At 41.4% G+C, this 20,795-nt stretch overlaps 3 protein-coding genes across 3 annotated transcripts in view; 1 reads left to right on the top strand and 2 right to left on the bottom strand.

Moving 5' to 3' along the window:
• Positions 1-184, bottom strand: part of CEP76 (centrosomal protein 76) — a 26,358-nt gene extending 26,174 nt beyond the window's left edge. Inside the window, exon 1 of the mRNA XM_009284090.2 lies at positions 135-184. Coding sequence (XP_009282365.1) covers positions 135-179 — 45 coding nt within the window. The 5' untranslated portion in view covers positions 180-184. The remainder of the gene's footprint in view (positions 1-134) is intronic.
• Positions 185-455: 271 nt separating this feature from the next.
• Positions 456-7,917, top strand: PSMG2 (proteasome assembly chaperone 2). Its single transcript, XM_019473344.1, has 7 exons — positions 456-520; positions 2,169-2,340; positions 3,150-3,208; positions 4,165-4,283; positions 5,599-5,772; positions 7,014-7,134; positions 7,564-7,917. Exons 1-7 carry the CDS (start codon positions 518-520, stop codon positions 7,654-7,656), a joined length of 741 nt encoding a protein of 246 aa, XP_019328889.1. The 5' UTR covers positions 456-517; the 3' UTR covers positions 7,657-7,917.
• Positions 7,918-17,190: 9,273 nt separating this feature from the next.
• Positions 17,191-20,795, bottom strand: part of PTPN2 (protein tyrosine phosphatase, non-receptor type 2) — a 35,127-nt gene continuing 31,522 nt past the window's right edge. The window contains exon 10 of the mRNA XM_009284088.2: positions 17,191-17,549. Coding sequence (XP_009282363.1) covers positions 17,528-17,549 — 22 coding nt within the window. The 3' untranslated portion in view covers positions 17,191-17,527. The remainder of the gene's footprint in view (positions 17,550-20,795) is intronic.

Genomic DNA, 20,795 nt, shown 5'->3' with positions numbered 1-20,795 from the left:
CAGATGACACCGAGGATCGGCGGCCCGACCCGCCGACACGGGAAGCAGCAAAGCCCGGCCAGGCCCCCCCCTCCCCCAAGGCCTTCCCTGGCAGGAGAGGTCGCTCCGCCGCTCTATCGCGGAGATGCCCCCACCTTGACCAGCTGCTGGTGGATGATCTGCTTCAGCTCGGAGGACATGGCGGCAGCGCAGCAGAGGAGCCGCGACGCTTCCCGCCCCAGGAGGAGCGGGGCGAGGGCGAGGGGGAGGGGGAGCCGGGGGGGCCGCGGGCGAGGCCCCGCCCCCAACCGCCTTTCCAACGGGCGCGAGCAGCGGCGTAACCGCTGGGTTTTTTTTTTGCAGCCCACGCCGCCTTTCGCCTTTCCAACGGGCGCGAGCAGCGGCGTAACTGCTGGGCCGCTGCCCCGCCTCCTCGCCGCCGCAGGGCGAGGCCCGCGGGTACCGCTTTTTTTTTTTTGTTCCTTCCAGCCGTGGGGGGGGCTCCGCCAGCTCCGACTTTAAGGGCTTCACTCTGCTCATGGTAAGTCGCGCTCCTGCTTCCACCCCGCCCTCGATGGGCTTGAGGGGGCGCTGCCCCAACGGGGCACTCCGGAGCGGGCGAGAGGGGCGTGCTGCTGCTTGGGGCCTGGGCGCTGAGGCCTTCTCTGCGCTCTGTGGGGTGCGGGCAGGGGCTTGACTCCCTGGCTCGCCCGCGCCTGTGGGGCAGGAGGGCCGGGGCGCTTCGGTCTGTCTCTCCCCTGCCCGGGGGTCGTCCCTGGGTACTTGCCTGCGGGAAAGCGGGGAGGGACGCCCTGGGCAGGCGGTTGCTGTGCCGTGTGTATATCGGTGTTTTGCCGAGTAAAAGAGGGGGATTTGCAGGGGTCCTTCCCAGAGCTGTTTCCAGTAGAGCTTAAGGCGGTCTCCTCCCTTTCCGTCAATTTCTCCCTCCTCAGCCACCCGTTTTCTGCTCTTGTCAAGCTAAGCGTTGTGTGCTGAACTATATCTATATGCTTTCGCTGTAAGATTAAAATGCTGTCATCTTACAAAATTTGCAGTATCTGTGGGTTGGCACTGGAATAAAAAGTTATTTTTTCATTTAGATGCGATATATACATGTTTTAATGAAAAATTCCTCATTTGTGCTATATTTAAACTCTGATTAGGATTCTTTTGGGAAGTGTTTTAATCATCTTCACACACGTATGAAATCAATTTAAAATAACCTACCTGAGGAGGTTACATTTGTTTATTGTGATGTAAGAGTTCCAGTGCAGGCTGCAAACCATTATTTTTCCTCTTAGCGAGCCCCTTTACTGTATTACTTAAAGGTAACCTTATCACCTTTCATCGAGGGCTGCACAGTCTGGGATGACTGTGCAGGCTGCACGGGAAGTCATTGCAGATCAGCTGACTAGGCGCAGGAAATAGATCACTGCTGTTTTCTTTGTCTGGGAGTACCAGGCTGTTGAATACTAGCCGGTTTGTAATGACAGTCTGTAAGTGCTGTTACGTCCTCTTTCACCGTGGGCTTGTCGGCATCAGATTCGGTGTTTCCACAATTGGTGGCAGCAGCAACTCGTAGACGCGGACTTGCTTATAAATTTGAGGGAAGCAACCGAGAATTTTACTGTTGTGTCCTTCTACAGAAACTGATACTGGAAGACAAACTCTCAAATTTCTCTTTCTGTGCCATCAGATTAGTCAGTATCTGCCCCGATTGGTGATAACCCATGGCAGTTCCCATGAAATGAATCCAAGATGACCCTTAGCATTTTCATCCTTAAAAGATTAACAATCTACTCATATATAGGTCAAGCTGAGATTTATAGGTTTAATATGCAATATCAGCATTACCATTAGGTGTCACTTGAGGCATGCAAATCTCGGCATTAGTCGTTTGAGTGACTTTTATCAACTCTCTGTGCAGAAAAACAGAGGGAGGAGACAAGTTTCCAAGCCTTTGTTTAAGTTTACAATGAGTCAGGATTATTCACAGAAGTGGCCAGGATGTCTCTCTGGGACAGAGACCAAAGTCTGCATTAGTAATCTGTTAAGAAGTAGTCATCTTTATCAGAGAATAAGCAGCCACTTTTAGACCAGAATTGAAGTAATTTAAACTTTCACTATTTGAAGAGCATATTGTATTGTCCATAAAACACACTGTAAATCAGTAACTTCTGTTACTTCAGCCAGCAGTGTCAGTGGGAAATGTTGGTCAGCTGGCAACCGATCTAGTGATTTCCACGCTCAACATGACTAAAGTTGGCTACTTCTACACGGATTGCCTGGTGCCAATGGTTGGAAATAATCCATATGCAACAGCAGAAGAAAACTCAATGGAGCTGAGTATAAATGCTGAAGGTGGGTATTGAATGCTGAAGTTATTTGCAAGCTGCATAAGGTGCAAGAATGTTACATTTACTTTTTTTGTTGTTGTTACATTTTGCTTATGTGAACAATGTTTAAACTAAGGTCAGTAATAACGACTTCAGTAACTTACAGAGAAGAATGTATTTACCTTCACAGAGGAAACTGTTACTCTTGTTATTTTGGATAACCAATTTGACATATGGAACCAATAAGAAATGTTGAATTTCAACCATATGACAATGCAGCCAAAAGTCTCTGTGGTTTTAATCCAAAGCAACATGAAGTGTGCACTTACAGTAAACTGCTGGAATGCAAGCTGAATTTCTGGTGTAGAAGGGTATTTTTCCTCTCTTCTTCCTTCCCACCTATGTTTGCCTTTTTCCTTATGTGGTGTTTCTCCCTCTTCGCCCTTCAAATTCTTAGGTTTTTTTCCCTGTATTGATCATTGCATTTCATCTTTTTTTCCCCTTTTAAATCATGGATATCTCAGAATAATCTGTCAATCTTTGCAAAGCTGCATAAAGAGATTATCTGAATCATTACAGGAGGCAGATCTTCATATATTTTTCTTCGTTCAATCCTTTGAATTTATGACAAGTTAAATTAAGTCCGATGAAGACAATGCATGAAAATATGTTGGGGTTTTTTTAAGACTGTGGATATTGTCAGGCTTTCCCATAGGAATTGATAGCTGAAAGGTTTACTATCCTAAGGTTTGTAAATTGGATAAATCTGGATAATTCTAAGCCCAGATCTCTTTCTTGCTTTCTTCTTACAAAACTTAATATTTCTTCTTGTAGTGTATTCATTACCTTCAAAGAAACTTGTAGTTCTACAGATCAGATCACCTTTTATAAAGGTATGTATGTTCATTAGTTGTTCTTACTTCACTATTCAGTTTGAATAGTTCTGCTGGCAAATAGTTTAATTGGCCTAGGTAAATTTTAAGACAAAATAAGCAAAACTAGAAGAACTATGCCACATTATAAAACATTTTGTTTAAAAAAAAAAAAAAAAAGACTGAAAAAGAGCAAAATATTTTTCTACTTTGTGCTGTAACACGTTCTGCAGTTGATAACAATTTTAGCTAACAAAAACTGACTTCTGCATTCATTGAGGGTTGAGGTTTTGTTTTGTTTTTCAAAGCCTCAGAACAACCCACCTATGTTGGTAGATTTTTAGTGTAAATACGTCCCTAGTTATTAACAGCCTTGAAAACACAAAATGGTCTGGGTTTTGTCCATTTCTTTTTTTTCTTTACATTTACTGTCTTTGTGTGTTTGTCTTTTATTGTAATAGCTTAATTTTTGATGTCACTCGAATTTAATTATTTCGTAGTGTTCTATATTCATTTAAACTGCATTCATTATGTAAAAAAATGAAGCATTTAGTATTATTCATTGACTGGACAGTGGCTGTAATTTAAAATAAGCAGAATACCACACCAGAAAAAAATTTGCACTGCAGTTTTTAGCAGTTCAAAGTGTGGAGAAATACTATGTGATCCTACCATCCCATCTTACTCTAAAGCTTTTTCCATTGGTATTAATGGCACACAAAACAGGTGGTACTGCTGTTGTTTACATGGTCTTAATGATAATTTTCATCACTATACATGTAGTTCTGATTAAGTAACCAACCAGAGCAGTCCTCTGCTTTTTAAAAATATATTTGAAGCTGAAGACTAAATGGATATGAAGAAAAATGTACATCACTGGTAAACATTCTACGTAACACCTAGTATTGTTGGCTTTTGGCTTTCTTCTTTAAGGACACAATATATTTTTCACTTTTTCTCTCTGTCTTTGCATAAAGAACAAGTACAGGCCATTCTGTCAAACACTGCTTTCTTGGGTGAAAAGCAGCAAATGTGCCAGAGTTGTCCTTCTGTCTAGCAGCCATGCATACCAGCGCGATGATGAGCAACTCCTTGGGTATGTTTGCGTCATTAAAAGACCTAATTAATGTTTCTGTTCTTTTTGACAAACTGACATATTTCCCTCTACTGAGTACTTTCAGTAGGGTTCTTTTGCTTTGCACATAGGTCATAAAATGTTCTAATAGTATATTAAGTATTACGTTATACAGGATTAGTCTCTGAAAGTTGTTAGTTAAAAGTACTGAGCAAATAGTAAGCTGTAAGTAAATTGCACTTGGCCCGCACTGTCAGGCGACAGAGCTTCAGTTTTAGCTTCTTAATTTCTTGTGGCTGCAAGCAAAGTCAGGGATTAGCTGCTAACGTACAGGTCACAGATTAGATTTTTAACAGTTAATTAGAATATTGGTTAGCTTCTTACCTCTGCTTCATTATTCTGCATTTTGAAGGTTTTCTTTAATATAGTAAGTTGTCATTCTTTTTTTTTTATAGGAAGTTATCAATTCTTACTTGTTGGGAGGCAACTGCAAGGTTCAGACTATATGTATTTTTATTAGATATTGCCCCTTTAGAAGACAAGCATTACTCGCTGATTGAGGACATCATAATCAGTGATTTAACAAAAACAAACAAACAAAAATCAGTATTTTTGCAAAAGACCAACTGTTACCCTCAGGCTGTATAAATGTGTAGGGCCTTAAAGGAGATTTAGATCCATGCACGTCCCAGGTATAGTTACCAGTGATATTGGCATACAGTTGCGGAATGGCCAGCTAACATGGAATGAAATGGGAGGGACTGATAGTTATTTGATGCGGTCTGAGTCGTAAGTTGTGGTGATTTAACACTCCCCCTCCCCCAGCACCACAGAATAACTCTCTGATAGCAAAGTCACTCAAGAGTGAGGGTAGTGCATTCAGAAAATACTTAGACTTGACTGAAGTCTGCAGATATTTGTAGTGTGAGCTTATTAAAAATACTGTATCACAGTGAAGTCCAAGTTGACCCTAACTACCTTTAATTTAATCAACTCCTATCTGAAGGAAGAAAAAGCACGTTTTATTTGTAAATCATTTTAACAACCATAAGAAGTTCTCCTATCTATGTGCTTATGTACCTGGTACTTGCCAGTTACGTGAGCCTCTAAAAAGAGGGTACCTTAGTTCTATTTGTGGCAGAAAGGTTGAGTAGTTTGTACTGTTTTGAAGCCACAGACTACTTTTTAACTTTGATTTAAGGAGGAAGGGAATGTCAGTGCAATTCTTCATTGCAAGTGTCAGGTCCTCAATGCTTGCAGCTTCTTCCTGTCATAAGTCATAACATCGGTAGTGTCTTTTATTGTCAGACTGAATGTGTTCTTGATTTGTTCCTAGGACACCACTACGCTACCTACTTACACCTGATCTTGAGAAAGCAGTTGGAGGCCTTATGCAGGAGCTAAACTGGAAAGAAATGGAAAAAGTAGCAGCTTACCCCGGAATAAATGATACAGAAAAAGTTCTACATATTCCTGGAGGTGGCATCACAAAACTATTGTTTACTGAGAGGTGAGTTGCCTAAAGATAAGCGCAGGAAGGTATCAGAAGTCTTGGTTTTAGTACATGGGTAAAATGATCTTTTAAACCACTATGTTATAGGAAAAGAGAAAGTCCCTTTTTTCATAGAAAAGAGTTTTGTAGGAATAGAACTTCTTCCAGATCGAGCCCATAATTAAGAGGGAAAAAAATAGGGAATTCTGCATCATAAAGTTAAATTCTGATAAAAATATAAGTGAATGGGCTAAAGGAAAATAATAAAGCCTTTACAGTTAAGATCGTGATTAATCTGGTATCTGATTTTATGCAAACCACAATTTTTAAATAATAAAATTTCTGTACCTGTGACACTTTAACTAAAACTGTCTCCCATGACAAATAGTTCCATCATCAGTTGTAAAAAAACAAACAAACAAAAAAAACCCCCACAACAGTTCAGTGAGCACTAAGAATGAGTTAAGATTTCAGGGCCAGCAAACAATTAGGTGTGGGGTTTTTGTTAAAAACTGTGTGCATCGGAAGTTGTGCCAAAAACATGTCTGAGTTTCAAATTTTGGATAGTAATACTCGCTCATTTTGGTAAAACTGTGTTAGCTCTGCAAAAGGTGTTTGGTTTGTGTGTCAGGTGGAAAATTCACTTTTATTTTTTTTAGCTATTGTTTTTGACATCTGTCCAAACTGTTGCATCCAGCAGCAGGAGAGTTACTGATACCATGCTCACCTTTGTACTGACTTCAGTATGGAAACAATATACAAATGGAAAAGAAAAGACCTGCCAGGACTTTAGGAAAAAAAATTTAAAAATATAATAACAATCTTAATATCTAAATGAGAAAACGGGAATATTGTGAGTAAAGTAGTGATATGCAGCCTGCAAAACTGCTCTTTGAAATACACAGAAAGGTAAGGAGTGATTGTATCGAAGAATCTGTATAAATGCCCCATCAGCACAAAAATGCAAACTAAGTATATAAAAGAGGCCCTGAGTAACTCTTCTGTGACCGAGGATTCCTGCCTCACAAAGCAATGAACAAATTCAAGAATAAGAAAAAGAACGTGAAGTATGAAAATGCAACCAAGCAAGTCCGGAGGGGGGGGGGAAATATCTATACATATTCATACATTTTTACTTTTGGTTTTGTTTTTTTTTTTTTTTAACAAGACATATGCAGATTGTTGTTGCTCTTAATACATAAATATAACTGTTCTGGATTTAGAAAAGAAATAGAAATGCCTGCTCATTTTTGTTGCAGCTGTTCAAAAGGAATCCAAATGGCAGTTCTTCTGAAATTCTGCTCAGAAGGGGACAACATCCCTGATGCGTTTGCTCTTGTTAACTATCTTAATGAATGGCTCCAACTAGTTAAAAGCGAAGTAAGTGCTGTTTGATCTAGAGTTCTTGCTTTCATATTTTATATCCATTATTTTCATTTTTCTTCAGTCCGGTACATTAAATATGTTACATTTTTAACTTTTCTAAAATTCAGCTGAGTATGGGTTGGGTTCATTTTGGCTCTTGGTCATCAAGGATATGCCAAATTAAAGCTATATTTTGACTAAAATCTCATGGGGAATTTCCCCACCTGAAAAACCAAACCTAAACCCCAGTCCCTTTGTTTGACAGGTGTGGGGGGAAAATTGCGTAAAGGTTTGATCAAGTTCAATCTTCCAGTACTCTTCTCTAAAGCAACCCACAGTGATATTGACACTTGAAATGCTGCCCATTATTTTAATACATGTGCCAGAGATAGAATTACATCATTATTATTTAAAACTTAAAGAATTATTCTGTTTTTGTTGCAGAGCAACAGTTCCACAGATACTTCTTCACAATGGAAAATACCAAGTTCTTGGCGCTTACTTTTTGGCAACGGTCTTCCACCTGCACTCTTCTGATCAATTTTGAATTCTTCTGTAAGTCACGTGTGCAGTCTCAAACATCCCTTGAGAAGGTGATTACATAGTAATTGCTGAGCAACAGCAGCTTAATTTGTTGTGTACATAAATTCTTTATTTAAGAAAAATTCCTTTCACATATGTGGGTAGCTAAAGAAATTAAGGTAACTTTCACAAATTGACCAAAGAAATATGTTTTGTACAGTTGTTTATTGAATAACGTTGGTTGAATTTTTTTCTAATAAAATATTTTTTAAAAAACCTTTTCCTTTGGTTAAGCGTTACTGCTATGGAAAAGCTTATGGCGCACCTTCTTAAGGTAGCTGAGAACTTGAGATTGCTGTGCAGGCATAGATTTTTCTCATGAAGATAAAACCCTACTCTTCCATGTCAACTGTGGATCTTGACTTTTTTCCAAAACCTTCCTGGTGATGTAAGCAAAGCTCAGAAGTGACTAATTCTGCCTTCTTTTCCCAATGCTGCTGTGGCAGCTTCAGCTGGGGAGGCTGCAAGCGATATAGCAGCCTGTTCTATCTTTTCTGGTCTACTTCTGTTGTGTAATTTCCATTCTGCTTCCAAGGGCTGCAGAGATGCTAAAACTAAAGCTTTCTAGGTCGATGAGCCTTCTTAGACTGATTTGAAGATGCATACGGTGCTCTGAAATATAAAGGAATTAAAAAATTTCCCTGATAGCAGGTAGTCTGGTATCTCTGTATTTTATGCGCTGAAACAGTAGTTGTGTGATGAGTAATTCATGTGTTTAATGTCTGTAATGGTACTTGTTGCGTTATTAAGCTACATGTTCAGTTTTGATCTTTTGGAAGAGCCTGGTCACATCAGCTTATTTAAAAGTAATTTCAAATCTAGAATTTCTAAGTTATAGCTTATGAATTAATAGACATGACATACATACAGGCTATGCTTTTAAATATTTAGTCTGCTAAATAGATTATTTTTTTTTATTGTGGTATTGTCATGCCAGTAGTACAAATGATGAGGAAAAGAACAGCAGCAGTCCTGAAGAAATCTGTTAAAGGTGTAGGCATAAGATTCAGTAGCCAACTTTGCTTGAAAACTTGTGCCTGTTCGTAAAGAAGAGCAGTTGAGTCTAACTACTCAGTGAATGTGACTGATCACCCAAGGGATGTGTTATCATTCGTCTTTTTGGGTTTTTGAAAGTTTGTGAGGTGAGGATCATAGCAAATACCTGTCACAGAGGACTAATATTTGAATGAATATTCAGTTACTGTTCTTCTACCACAAAACAATAAGAAATTTAAGTGTTTCCCAGTCTTAAGTCTGCTTTGCAGAAGCAGATAATGCAGGGCCAAACTGAACCTCGGAGAATTAGTATGTGGAGCAAATGCTCCATAGAATTGTATGTCCAAATACCTTCAAATAATGTCTTAAAATGTAGGCAGTCTCAAGTTAAATATTGTATTTGAGTCAGTCACAAACCTAGATATGGGTAGAACAATGTGAGCATGAACTAACTGCTCCTGGCATTAGGAGGACTGGAGAGGCTTTGTGATTACTTAATTAACATCTGCAGTGTTTGGTGGTTGGTTGGTTGTTTTTAAAGGTTTGAATTGTGTTAACACCAATGCTTCTTAACACTAAATACCATGCTAGAAATGTAAAGTAATCCTTTGTTCATATTAATAAGCTTTTACAGTAGTAATGCACGAAGATGCCATGGCATAAAACAATGGGCTGTGAATAGATTTAAAGTGTTTGTGAATGACTGATGTGCCTGTGATTGTGAATCAAAAGAAACTTACCTGGACAAAAAGCAACTTGCATACAACTGGTATGCAAGCTACAACCAGAAGTTGAACCAAATAACATGACTAAAAAGATCACAACACTATTCTGAGCTTAAAGATTTATTTTGGCTCATGGTCTTGTCATTGTTTGACAAGAAGCTTGAGTTTCTATAGGCAAGTGGAAGGCTAAACCATTTGCAGCCTGCCTTCATATAGATCCCATCATGGTGGTATTTCATGCTTGCAAATACTGTTTATTCAAATTTTGTATTTTTAGAAAAGGGCTAATGACCTAAACATTTTCTGATGCCATTCTTCACTGTGATGGATCCTCAGATTCTCTGTGAATGTAATACATCACCTGTAACTGGACAGCAGTGAGCACAGAGAGATTTGGTAGCTGTTAGGAGAGTGTAATTTACGGCTGGACATCAGTTTGGAAAGCTGAATCTGCCAAGCTGGCTGAAAACTTTTGCCTTGAACCAGTAAATACTTAAGAGTACTTCTTAACTTTAAGGACATAGTCCAGTGTAAATCACAGCAACTACTTGCTTGTTCTTATGCACTGCTGAATCTGGAACCAAGTATTCATTTTCCTGATTAGAATCTGACCTTCTAAGAAGTCAGAAGTTGAAGCTGATCATGGTCCTGGTTTGGGCTTTAGATCTGAAAGCCAGCAGGGTGTGTCAGATTTACCAGTAAAATCAGAAGCTGACCTTAGAATGAAGCTGTAGGAGATAGTCGGTTCTCCCTTCCGTGAGGCACTGACGCCTCTTCATGGTCTAATGACCATGTTTGGTTTGAGTTGGGGCTTTGCTGACGTACTAGAGGATAGGTCAAGAAAGAATGGCCTAGCAGTTTAAACATACTCATCTGAGAACATAAGCTCTGTTATTTTAGAAGAGTGGATGGATGTGGGTAGGAAGAATACTTTGAACTGACAGCTGCTGTGTAGAGTGGTGGTTTTTAAAGGGGGCAGAATATTTAACTTGTGGAGTTATTGGAACTGTTATTGGAACAACTGTTGGAATCGCTGAGCAAACTGACGTGATGGAGATGGCTGTTTAAATCAGCTGTACCCTCTTGAAGCTTTCCTGAGATGAAAACTATTCTTCAGAAAAAAGGGGAGGAACACCTGCCTCTGCATTACCTTAGCGTAGGTCCTTCTACGAGATGAGTGCGGGAGTATTCCTGCATTTGTGCAGGGCTCAGATAACTGCAGCTGTAATGACTGTAAAGAATGAGCCCTGAAGGGATGTCTGCTTTTGCACTAACTTGCAAGATACTGAACAGTGCTTGTCAAAGAGCCAGCTTTTCAACCACAGCTTGCGTACTGCTTATACAATGAGTACGGCTATTTGGAAATAGTTATGTATGCACCAGAGATGCTCCATGAGGCTTTTCCAACTGTCACAGGATGTTGGTGTGCAGCAGGGAAAGGGATTATCAGCAGGCACGAGCTTTTTAAGTATCTTTAGGGGTTTTTTTGTTGTGGTTTTTTTAAATAAGGTGATTGTATAAGCTTTATTTAGCTGGCTCCGTTTAAGTACTTAGTTCCAGATCCAATGAACTGCTTCATTTAGGGCTACTCACAAGTGTCGTTATTCTAACACCTGTGAACTTCAGCCATGCTGCAGTAAACTTACTAAATATCTCTGCCAACTGCAGCCTGGTGTTCTAGATGATGCTCAGTACTGCAAACAAGTTGTGGAGCATGTGTGTTGCATTGCAAAGAGTTCATCTGTATAAAGCCTTGGTGTTTAAATAACTTGTGACATACAAATAGGAAGCCCAAATGGGGTTTGCTGCAGCTGTTTGACACAGGCATGCAACTTTGTTCAAGATCCAGAGCATATTGTGCAGATGTAAAATATACAAGGTACTAAAAAACTTGAAATACCGAAGTCAACTTCCATGGGTTTTAAATGATGCGTTAAAAAAAATCTGAAGGGTAAAACTTTATTTGGGCAACAAGCAGTGTTGCTTTGGGCATCCACAGAAGGCTAATCAGGTAGGAAAAATATGTATTAATTGGCTGTCTTAATCAGGATGCAGTCTGATGTATGCACAGTGGCATTTGGGGAGCTACAGTTCAGAAGGTATTTAACTGCAAGACCATATTAATCAAAATCAAAGCAGCTGTGGTAATAGATTAAATTTCAATCAAAATTCGCATGGCTCGGAACAAGGAGAAGCAGTGGTAAAAAGCTAGAGGAGGAAAAACAAGGGTTCTAAAGCAACAGCAAGGGAGTGTTTGGCCGCCAGACCGCAGCAAAGAAGCGTTCAGAATTGCTCTGAGGCATGGGAGTTGGTTTTTCTTTCCTCCTTTTACTGATTACAGCTCACGGTGCAATTTCTCATGAAAATATTCTCTCAAATAGCTTAGACGTAGTCATTTTTATTGTTGTCATTTTTGGCTAAACCAGTACTTATGTTACAAACATCTGAAGAAAATGTATCTGCTGGCTAGTGACGGAATGTATAGTTTAGCCTTTTTTTTTTTTTTTTTTAACAAAGGTCAAGACTTGTTAAAAAAAAAAAAAAAAAATCTTAAAAATTCGATTCCTTCAACTGTTTGCAAATAAAACAATGCAGTTAAGAGTGCAAGCCAACCCAGATTCTTTAACACACTGTGAGTGTTTCTAAATACAGACACACTGGGAATCCCTTGTGGCTGGTGTGCTCAGAGGCAGGGCAGGCAGGTGGCCGGACGCTGCACTAACAACCTGCTGTGGAGGTTAACGGGAGCCAGACGGAAATGTTGGTTTCGGAGAAGAGGCTGCCCGACCACTTGCTATTCCTTCGGCAGCTACACATCTGTTTGTGCACTGACCCAGAGAACGCATCATACGTGAAGGCATCGGGTAAGCTCCCATTTGTAACATAAAGGCAAGATCCCTAAGAAAACCGAAAGTAGTACTTTGAGGTATTTTAACCTAAAAGCGCCATCATGCAGTTAACTAGCAGTAGCTAGGGTAGCTTTCCTGCCCCCTTTCCCTTAAGATATTCTTTTACGGCTTCTTAACCTTTTCATCTAAATCTTGCAATAAATTTGTGAGAAAGGCGGGCAATGGAAAATACAAAGTCACATTAAGATTTGTTGGTCTTATTCTCTGCTCTTATTCATCGGGTTGACTGGCCTTGATGTCCATCATGAGCAGTTTTCCACTACTGGCACCTCTCTTCAGCTATTAACAAGAAGTCTGAGGCATGAAATCTAATATTTGCAGGCAGTTAAAAGGCTTATAGTTCTTACCATTTTATCGCTTGGAGCTCTTCTAAAATTTTCCACGCTCTCTTAAAGTTATGATGAACTCCATGCTCAAAATTGCATCAGCCTTCTCATCTCCTGAGTTGGTCTGACTTCTGGGTTACGCTGTTACGCTGTGGTCTCTTCTTCTGGAGTGCACAGATCCTCCAAACAAAGGCTTCTTAAACTACTGCGCCCTCCAGCTAGGAGTTTGCACGTATGGCAATGTTACCTTTGTTTGTTGGACTGGTGGTTTTAACCAGCGAGATACCTTGACTTACCTTTATCAGAGAATCACGGTTGTAAAAATGATTCTATAGCGCTCTCTCCAAATCAGGAAGGAGCAGTACACAATTGATAGAGCAGACATTTCTGCACTATAGCTAAATCTTGGGTTATAAGCTACTTACTGATAGTAAAGATGAAGCCTTGACCATTCCAGACAGGCCATAAAGTGGTGGAGTTTTTTTCTTGTTTGGGGTTTTTTTTTAACATATTGTGAAAAATAATAAGCTCTGTGGCACAAAAAATAGTAAGATTCCCCAGAGTAGTGCTCATTATTTAAAAAATAGAAATCAGGATCTGAATTGTGGTATCTGCTATCTGATGTTGCAACTACAACTACTAAGCACTTACCCGAAACCCTTGCAACAGAGGCTAGACTGCTGCTTTCGGGCGTCATCTTTACCACAATCATCGGGGGCGTTTTCAGAACAACACACTTGCAAGGAGTTTCTTGGGGTTTAAAAACGGATTAATAGAGCAAGGTGTGAGACAGAAACATGTTTTACAGACATAAACATATACGGAAGCTATTCTTCAAAAGTGCCGTAAGCAAGAAAAGCAAAGCAGCAGAGCTTACTCTTTTTAATTAGAAACGTAACATGGAGCAGAATGGGAAGTACAAGAAAATGCTGGGAGGCAGTAATGAGCTTTCAAAACTGGTAGCAATTCCTCGTGGGTTCCTCCTCAAGTACAATACCAATGCAGCTTCTGCTGCGAAGAGAGAAGGGCAGGACAAGGATTCTGCATGAGGTATGCTCAGGGAAGTCGGGGGGGAAGGGAGTCTGTAGTGTTGCAAACTCAGGGAAGGGGAAGGTGCGTGAACAGCAGCGAGTTCAAACAACATAACTGAGAGGGGGACAGCAGCGGAGAAGCTACTAGGAGGCGATGGCAGGTCATGGATGCGAGATGGTGCCGTTCTAGGGTTGTAAAGTGAGAATTAACTGAAACATGCTTTTAGGAATTTCCATAGGTATCCAGACTAATAAGCTGGTGAGTCAAAATGTGGATGCGGTCAGGGAGCACAGACAAAAGGCTGCATGTAGCCCAAGGCACGCCTGATGTCTGAAACTAGTCAGAAAAACTAACCGTATTTAAAGACTGAAACAAGGGCATAAACTGCTGTGAGGCAGAAGGGAGAACTGAGCGTGCTTGCCTTTCTCTCTATTCCCAACACTTGTGCTGTGAGGCACAGGCCAACTGCTGTGTGACGGAATCTTCTTCGCAGAAACTAATTGGTCTGTAATTGTCCGTCATACAGAAACCTGAGGTCGCTGGGATGCTTTTGCTGAGGCAGGTGGCATCCTGCGCTGCAGGAACTCTGCCCCAGTGCCAGAGTCAACCACGGGCATGAGCAAGGTGGAAGATGGGCTCCGTGCCGGACAGGTGAAGACTCTCTCTCAGGCTTTTTTCCTCCCTCTTCTTCCCCTCTCCCCCAGCATCCCTAACTCACTACCTAATGGGTACGTATAGTTTGCTAACTGAATTCCAGTCCTGCACACTGACCCATGTATGTTGATTCTGAACTTACAACCTATGTTAAAGTAGATGTCCACTGGAATGACAGACTTGAAAGACTTGCTGAGGATGATAATCTCTTTATACTTTTACACTTGTGCCCAGCAAGACATACCTAGGGGTGGAGGAGAAAGAAGACAGGGCTGAGCGTTGTTAAGCACTGAAGGATTCCTTGTAGCTTTTAAAAAGCTACTACGAGGTGTATGTATAGCAAGAGGACAAATTAAGTATTGAGGGAAAGAAGGACCAGACAAAAGCGATGAAGGTGGTGTGACTTGCCTTGCAAGATTTTTCTTAAATTAGCCGTAGAGGCCAAGTACCTCCTCAAGAGGCACAGCAGAGTAAAATCTCAAGGAGAAGGAAAAGGGGGAGCACTCGGTACTGCGAGTACTTTCTAAAAGAGAAACCCTCAAGACCTTACAGTTCCCTGTGGAAAAGGTACCAGCTTTGGCTCTTCCAGACCTTTTGGGCTTTACTGGGACAAGGAGGCAGCTTCTCCTGGGCCGGGCCGGCGGTTCCCTGGGCAGTGTGAGGTGCCACCAGAGCGTGGGCAGCTGCCCTTTACCTCCCCTTGCCCCCAACAGTGGGCGTGGGTGCAAGCTGCTCCGAGCTCCTCCTGCTTCCTCCAGCCCACCGCTTCCCCTGTCTGCCCTTGGGACACACGAGCCCAACTGCTGCACCCACCTTGCCTGCCTACCCTTTTGCGCACCAAAACCTTGCTGCGGAACAAGGTGGCGAGTTTGTCCTTGTGGTAAGATGGCTGGCAAAAATAGAAACAAGTACCTCTGCAACATTTCTTCTAAAGAGGGGAAAAAAACAGCAGCCAGTAAGTGACAGCTTTTTCATTTGAACATCTGCAAGCCTATCATTCTTCTAACCCCATTTCTTTTAAGGCTGCAATTAGACACTCAGTTGTCCTTTCTCTCAGAAGGCAGCCTCTCCCCTTCCTTCACTTTGTTAAATACACTTTCCCAGCAGTAGTCAAGAATAGAAATAAACAAACGTGTGCAGGTTCGAAGTTCCTGGGCCAGTGAGCCAAGACTTCTGCTCTCACAAGGCAGCCCTCAATAAAACCTGACAAAGCTCTGGTTTTGGAACTGCTCTCCCTTGATCCCCTTTGCCTAGTCATCAGGTTAGCCTGACACAAAATTTAGAGGGAAGTCATTTAAAAAACCATCAAGAGAAGTAAGTCAGCATTTTGATTAGAAGAGTCCACTGTGCGATGAGAGCCGAAGTGCATTTGGGCCCTCTATACCCCACGGGGTAAAACAAGTTAGTTGAGTATTTGATAGTTATCTGTGGCAGCAGCAGGTAAAATAACAAAGCACGTGCACGTTTCCAGTAGTCGTGCACCTTACACTTCCTCGCAATTCGAAGAGGACAAAAATAATGAAAACACCAATCACAGCAGAAGGTAGAAGGCATGAAAGGCTGAAGGCCGTGTCCAAAGAGGTAGCGAGTGGTACGAACAGGCTCCGTTCCTGCGTTCAACAACAGGGCTTAGTGCAGTGGTTTCGGCCAGACCTTGATCTCTCATGGCAAACGCTCCTGGTCTCACAGCTGCACCAACTTGAAAATGAAAGCTGAATCAAGTTGTGATGTTGTTTGCTCCTCCAGCACAGGCTAGGCACAATGCTAATCGTCTAACGGAAGTAAAATATTTAGACAGACCAGGCTCTGGTGATTTAGCCTATCTGAAGGCGGTGTCAAGCATGTATTCAGGTCAAGTAACAGCATTAAGTACTCCCCTGATTCAGCCTCACGTTCAAGTTAAGCACAACTCTGAACGTACTTGCTGCTTCCATGAATGAGCCTCGAAACCACGTTAAGATTCCAGGTTGCTGCTTATTTTAGCAAAAATAGCCTTAGTGGGCCTAGATTTCCCCCCCTTCCATGCTTTACCTTCAGCAGCCGTATGATTTGTACAAAAACCCATTACAAAAATATGCAAAGTACAAGTTACATATAAACCCTCACCACATCCTGGTTTAGACAGTCATACTGAATACAGCTTCTTGGTGAATTAAGGTTTATCTGAACCTGTCAGAGAACATCAGCGAGTGCGGAGTTTGGATCAGCTCTGTTACAGAAGGTACGGGGCTGGAAACCCTGCTGAGTCCATTAGAACTCCTTTAAGCAGCGTTCCAGCTCACCCTTTTCTAATCCAGCTGTTCAGGGCGTGTCGGGGAGAACGCTGACAGGAGATGGGAGATGTGAAGTAAAATATTATTCATACAACACACTGTGATGACACAATCCAAAACCCATTTAATTAAAGACACCGTTCACTTTGTGTGCTTTGCACCTGGCCCTCGCTCAGCACCCGTTGGTTATATATGGCCGTGGGTAGTGAGACATCAGATTTCCCATTTTTCCCCCCTTTAAAGCATCAGCAAGAAACGCCCTTCCCTCCACAAAGTAGCTCTGAACACTGTGCGTAGTTTATGGCAAACATCAGGATTATCAAACCAACCGGGCAGATGAATAAAATAATATTCTTAGTGGCGTATTACAAAAGAAAGGTGCCAGAGTTCCTCCTAGCTCAAACTACAATACGGAGCATTAATGAAAACATTTGCATAAAGCACATTCTAATCATTTTGCCGTTTTCCAGTTAAGACAGGAGATCAGGAAACCTTAAGGCGAAAGCTTTCTTTTTCTGCAAAACAGGCTCTTAACAGTTTCTCCCTAACACAATGCGCACACAACAGCATATTGTCAATTTAAAAAAATATTTAATGCTGCCAAAAAGTATAAAAATACAATAAGAATGGCAGTACAAAACAAAATATTTCCTAATTTATTTCTTTTACATCTTTCTACATTAATACAGGCATTATAAAAACACAAGACGGCAAATTATTTTGTTTTGCAAAGTAGCACGCTGCTGGTGGTCTTCATCTCCTCGATGCAGTTTACGCTGTAAACAGATAACTGAGGCCTTCTTGGTACTTAACAGACCTCACTTTTTGCTCCCGAAGAGGGGTTCATGTCTCGCTTTGCATGGCAATAATTTGCAGTTTATAGCTGCAGAATATTCACAAGTCTTGAAGGCTTAGGTGTCAGTCAGTCTCGGCCTGCGACATACAATGCAGAAGAAAAGTCACCGATTCAGTACACAGTACGGGGGGGTGGGGGTGGGGGGAGAGAAAGAAAAAGTAGTAAGAGCAGACAGCGGGTTTGCGACTCACTACAAACACCAAACAGCTCCTCATGCATTCCCTGTAGCAACTACCAACTACCGTTTGCCTGTAGCAAGTGCTCCTGGAAAGCCGTTGCTTTGTCAGAAGTATTTCCACATTACGGTGTAAGGCACACGCTTGCTGGAGAGCTTCACCTCTAGGTCTCAGCCCAGCAAACCGCTTACTCGCGCGCTTAAGCGCAAGCACTGCTGAAGTCTCCTTGGGCCTCAGTGGGACTACAGAAGGCTGCACCTCAAAGCACTAACGTCACCTCTCACGGCTTTGTAGGCCAATGCCAATGCCGGCACAGCGGCATGGAAATGAGTGTTTCTAGGCAAAGGTTTCTTGCAGTGAGGAAGACGTCCCAACACTGGACATTTTGCTCTTGGGGAAGGTAAGGCTCTACCCCGAGGAACACAGAACAAGACCTCGGTGGTTACAGCACCAAACATCCAAGCTACTACAAGCAAAACGCTTCTAAGTTCTGCAAGCACTACGCTGATTCATAAAGGGGTTTTCTTTGATCAGTTAAGACACATTAAAAAAAATTCTTCCAAGTATTTATCCTTCCAATTTAAATAAAGACTCAGACAGAGATGCAATTTTGAACACATTTATTTTTCGTACATAAAAATGAAAGGCTGACCTAAAACTTTTGGGGAAAACAAGAAAGCCCAGGAAGACTACTGTTGCGTTACGTCAACTTTGCAAATTTCGTCCTCTGACTTAAGCCACTTGGCCATGCAGAAGACTTCCCCTTTTGCCATCGTTAATTTAGTTTCTTGTGCAGTCCTCAAGCGTCTCAGGTTTAACCATAATGCCAAACAGCAACCTAAATAATTTGGTTAACGTTCATTAAACGTAACGCTAGCCAGGCTTTTTAATCGCCTGCACAATCCAATCGCGCATGCATGCATACACATTTACACCTCTTCCCTTTTCAGTGGGATATAAACTGATGTCAAGTAAACCGTTTTACTCAAGGTTTAACAGAATAAGCTAAGTTTCACTTGCAACATCATACTTCCATAAAATAAATCTGCCGGTTTTTTTCAAATCGCTATTTCATGCTGAATTCAATTATTTTACTCGATACATTTCAAGAGAAAAAGTACAGCTGTACCGTCACTCTAGGTGGACTGTCCCTGCACCAAGAACAAACAGGAAACCTAAAGGACTAATTCCAACTTTGCAGCGCTTGTTAGTGATTTTTTTTTTTTTTAATAACAACATGCATGATTTGTACAGAAGTGCTCATCTGCAAGTCAAACATTGTTTAATCAAATCCGAAAGAAGTCCACTACGCATCAAGTACTTCGACTGACGTATTTCCAGAACAGAGGGAAAAACCCAACACAGTAACACTTCGAATCGAGTGCAACAGCATTTTAGAAGCAGCCACAGGACCAGCCAGCAGCTTGCCAGAAATCGGGGCGGGGGGGAGGCAGGAGAGGGGTCAGAAGGCACGTCCTTCATGTTTACTCTTTCTTTAAGCATTTCCTATGACAGAGGTCACGGGGAGTGACAGTTCTTCATTTTGGCCCGTATTTGTTCCTATTTAACATCCAAGTTGTGCAAAACTGCTGCGAGTATAAATCCTACAGAATAACAAAGTGTCACAAGGGCTCAGTCTGCAGAAAAGAAAACAAGCCTCCCCCAGATTCTGGTTTTGAAGGATTACTGACAGACCAGAAAGAAGAGTTTTGTCCAAATTATCTCCTGGAATGTACTAAGGGATCTGATGTTTAATTTCCCTTCTACGCCCACACTGTCATGGACAATTCACTGTACAAAATAGTTTTGTCCAAGACTTGTATTAGATCGTGGTACTTAAATTATTAACAGTTAAGACTCTCAGGATACTTACAATCATGGAACTAAACCGAATTTTTACAGATCAACTGTTGAATGTGCAAGTCCTGTTTTATTGCATCAAGAAGGTAACAGAGTGAGAGATGACATAAGATGGCCCCCTCCTGCCCTGCCCCACCCAGAAAAGAGGAACGCCTGCTCAGGATCGAGGGAACAAAAAAGCCAAGATTTAGGAGACAGAGTCAGGAAAAAAACCTCAAGTGACAACTTGCCGAGACACAGTCAGAGCTCAGCGTCTGTAGGATACTGGTGGCCCAGGAAATCCTTCTCATGCAAACAGAAAGGCGAGAAATGACAGTATGATTTCAGTGAAGGTTTCGCCTGCGCTTTTTCCTTAGCTGCTTTTCAGTATTTAGAATAAAATCTGGAATATTTCTGTTATAATTTATATTTAATTACATTCCATGTGTTTTTCCATAACCAAAATATCTTTTAAGGCACATACACTTACACCTACTATCAGTTATAGCTGATACCAAAAAACCTGTCTTCCCAATTTAAAGAAAGAAAAAAGAATCTTTTGCCAAGCCTCTTCTTGGCTGAAAGAGTTACTGTGGTTGTAACAATTATGAAACGTCTTAAAATACGTATGCTGCCTGCCTATACTGCGTCACAGCAATCGGTAAGTCATTTTGCTATTAGAGCTGCATAGTTGGTCCGTAATGCCACAGGACAAATTATCTTGTTTTACTGACATGCAATTTCCTAAATTCAGAACTGTATGTTCTAAGAACTACACGTGTTTTCCTTATCTGGACCCTTAAGCATTTGTTTACTATATAAACAGCGTAGTCCAAAATAGCATTGGCAATTGCGAAATGAGACTTTCAAAGAGTAAACTCAACTTAGCTTCGCGTAGTAAATGTCAGACTATTTGGGCCCCATGCCTGGTATGTTACTACTAAGCTTGAACGTACTGGAAATCTTTCAAGTTAATTCCTTTGGATAAGGAGCAAAGTAATTATCTAGCTCTTTTAGTATTTTTCAGCAGTAAATCCAGGAAGCGCTTTACAAAAGGAAGGGGAGGAGGGAAAAAAAGACCACCACCCCCTCCCCCCCCAAACCCCATATCCAACAGAAAACAACCAAGCTAGGAAAACAGAGGGAGAAAACACGACTTCTCTGAAGTCACCCAACAAGGCAATGCTTGAATAAATAAAACCCAGGTTTCAAAGTGCAGTCCAATACTACAAATTATTAGGTCTCAACTTGAATGACAGCAAGCTACATACAGCCACACACAATCTCTGTATTCAAAGAGAATTTAAA

The sequence above is a fragment of the Aptenodytes forsteri genome, unplaced genomic scaffold (assembly GCF_000699145.1).
Source record: "Aptenodytes forsteri isolate BGI_AS27 unplaced genomic scaffold, ASM69914v1 Scaffold229, whole genome shotgun sequence".
In the NCBI taxonomy this organism is placed as follows: Eukaryota; Metazoa; Chordata; class Aves; order Sphenisciformes; family Spheniscidae; genus Aptenodytes; species Aptenodytes forsteri.
The sequence above is the reverse complement of the archived record's forward strand: the minus strand, read 5'-3'. Positions and strand labels throughout refer to the sequence as shown.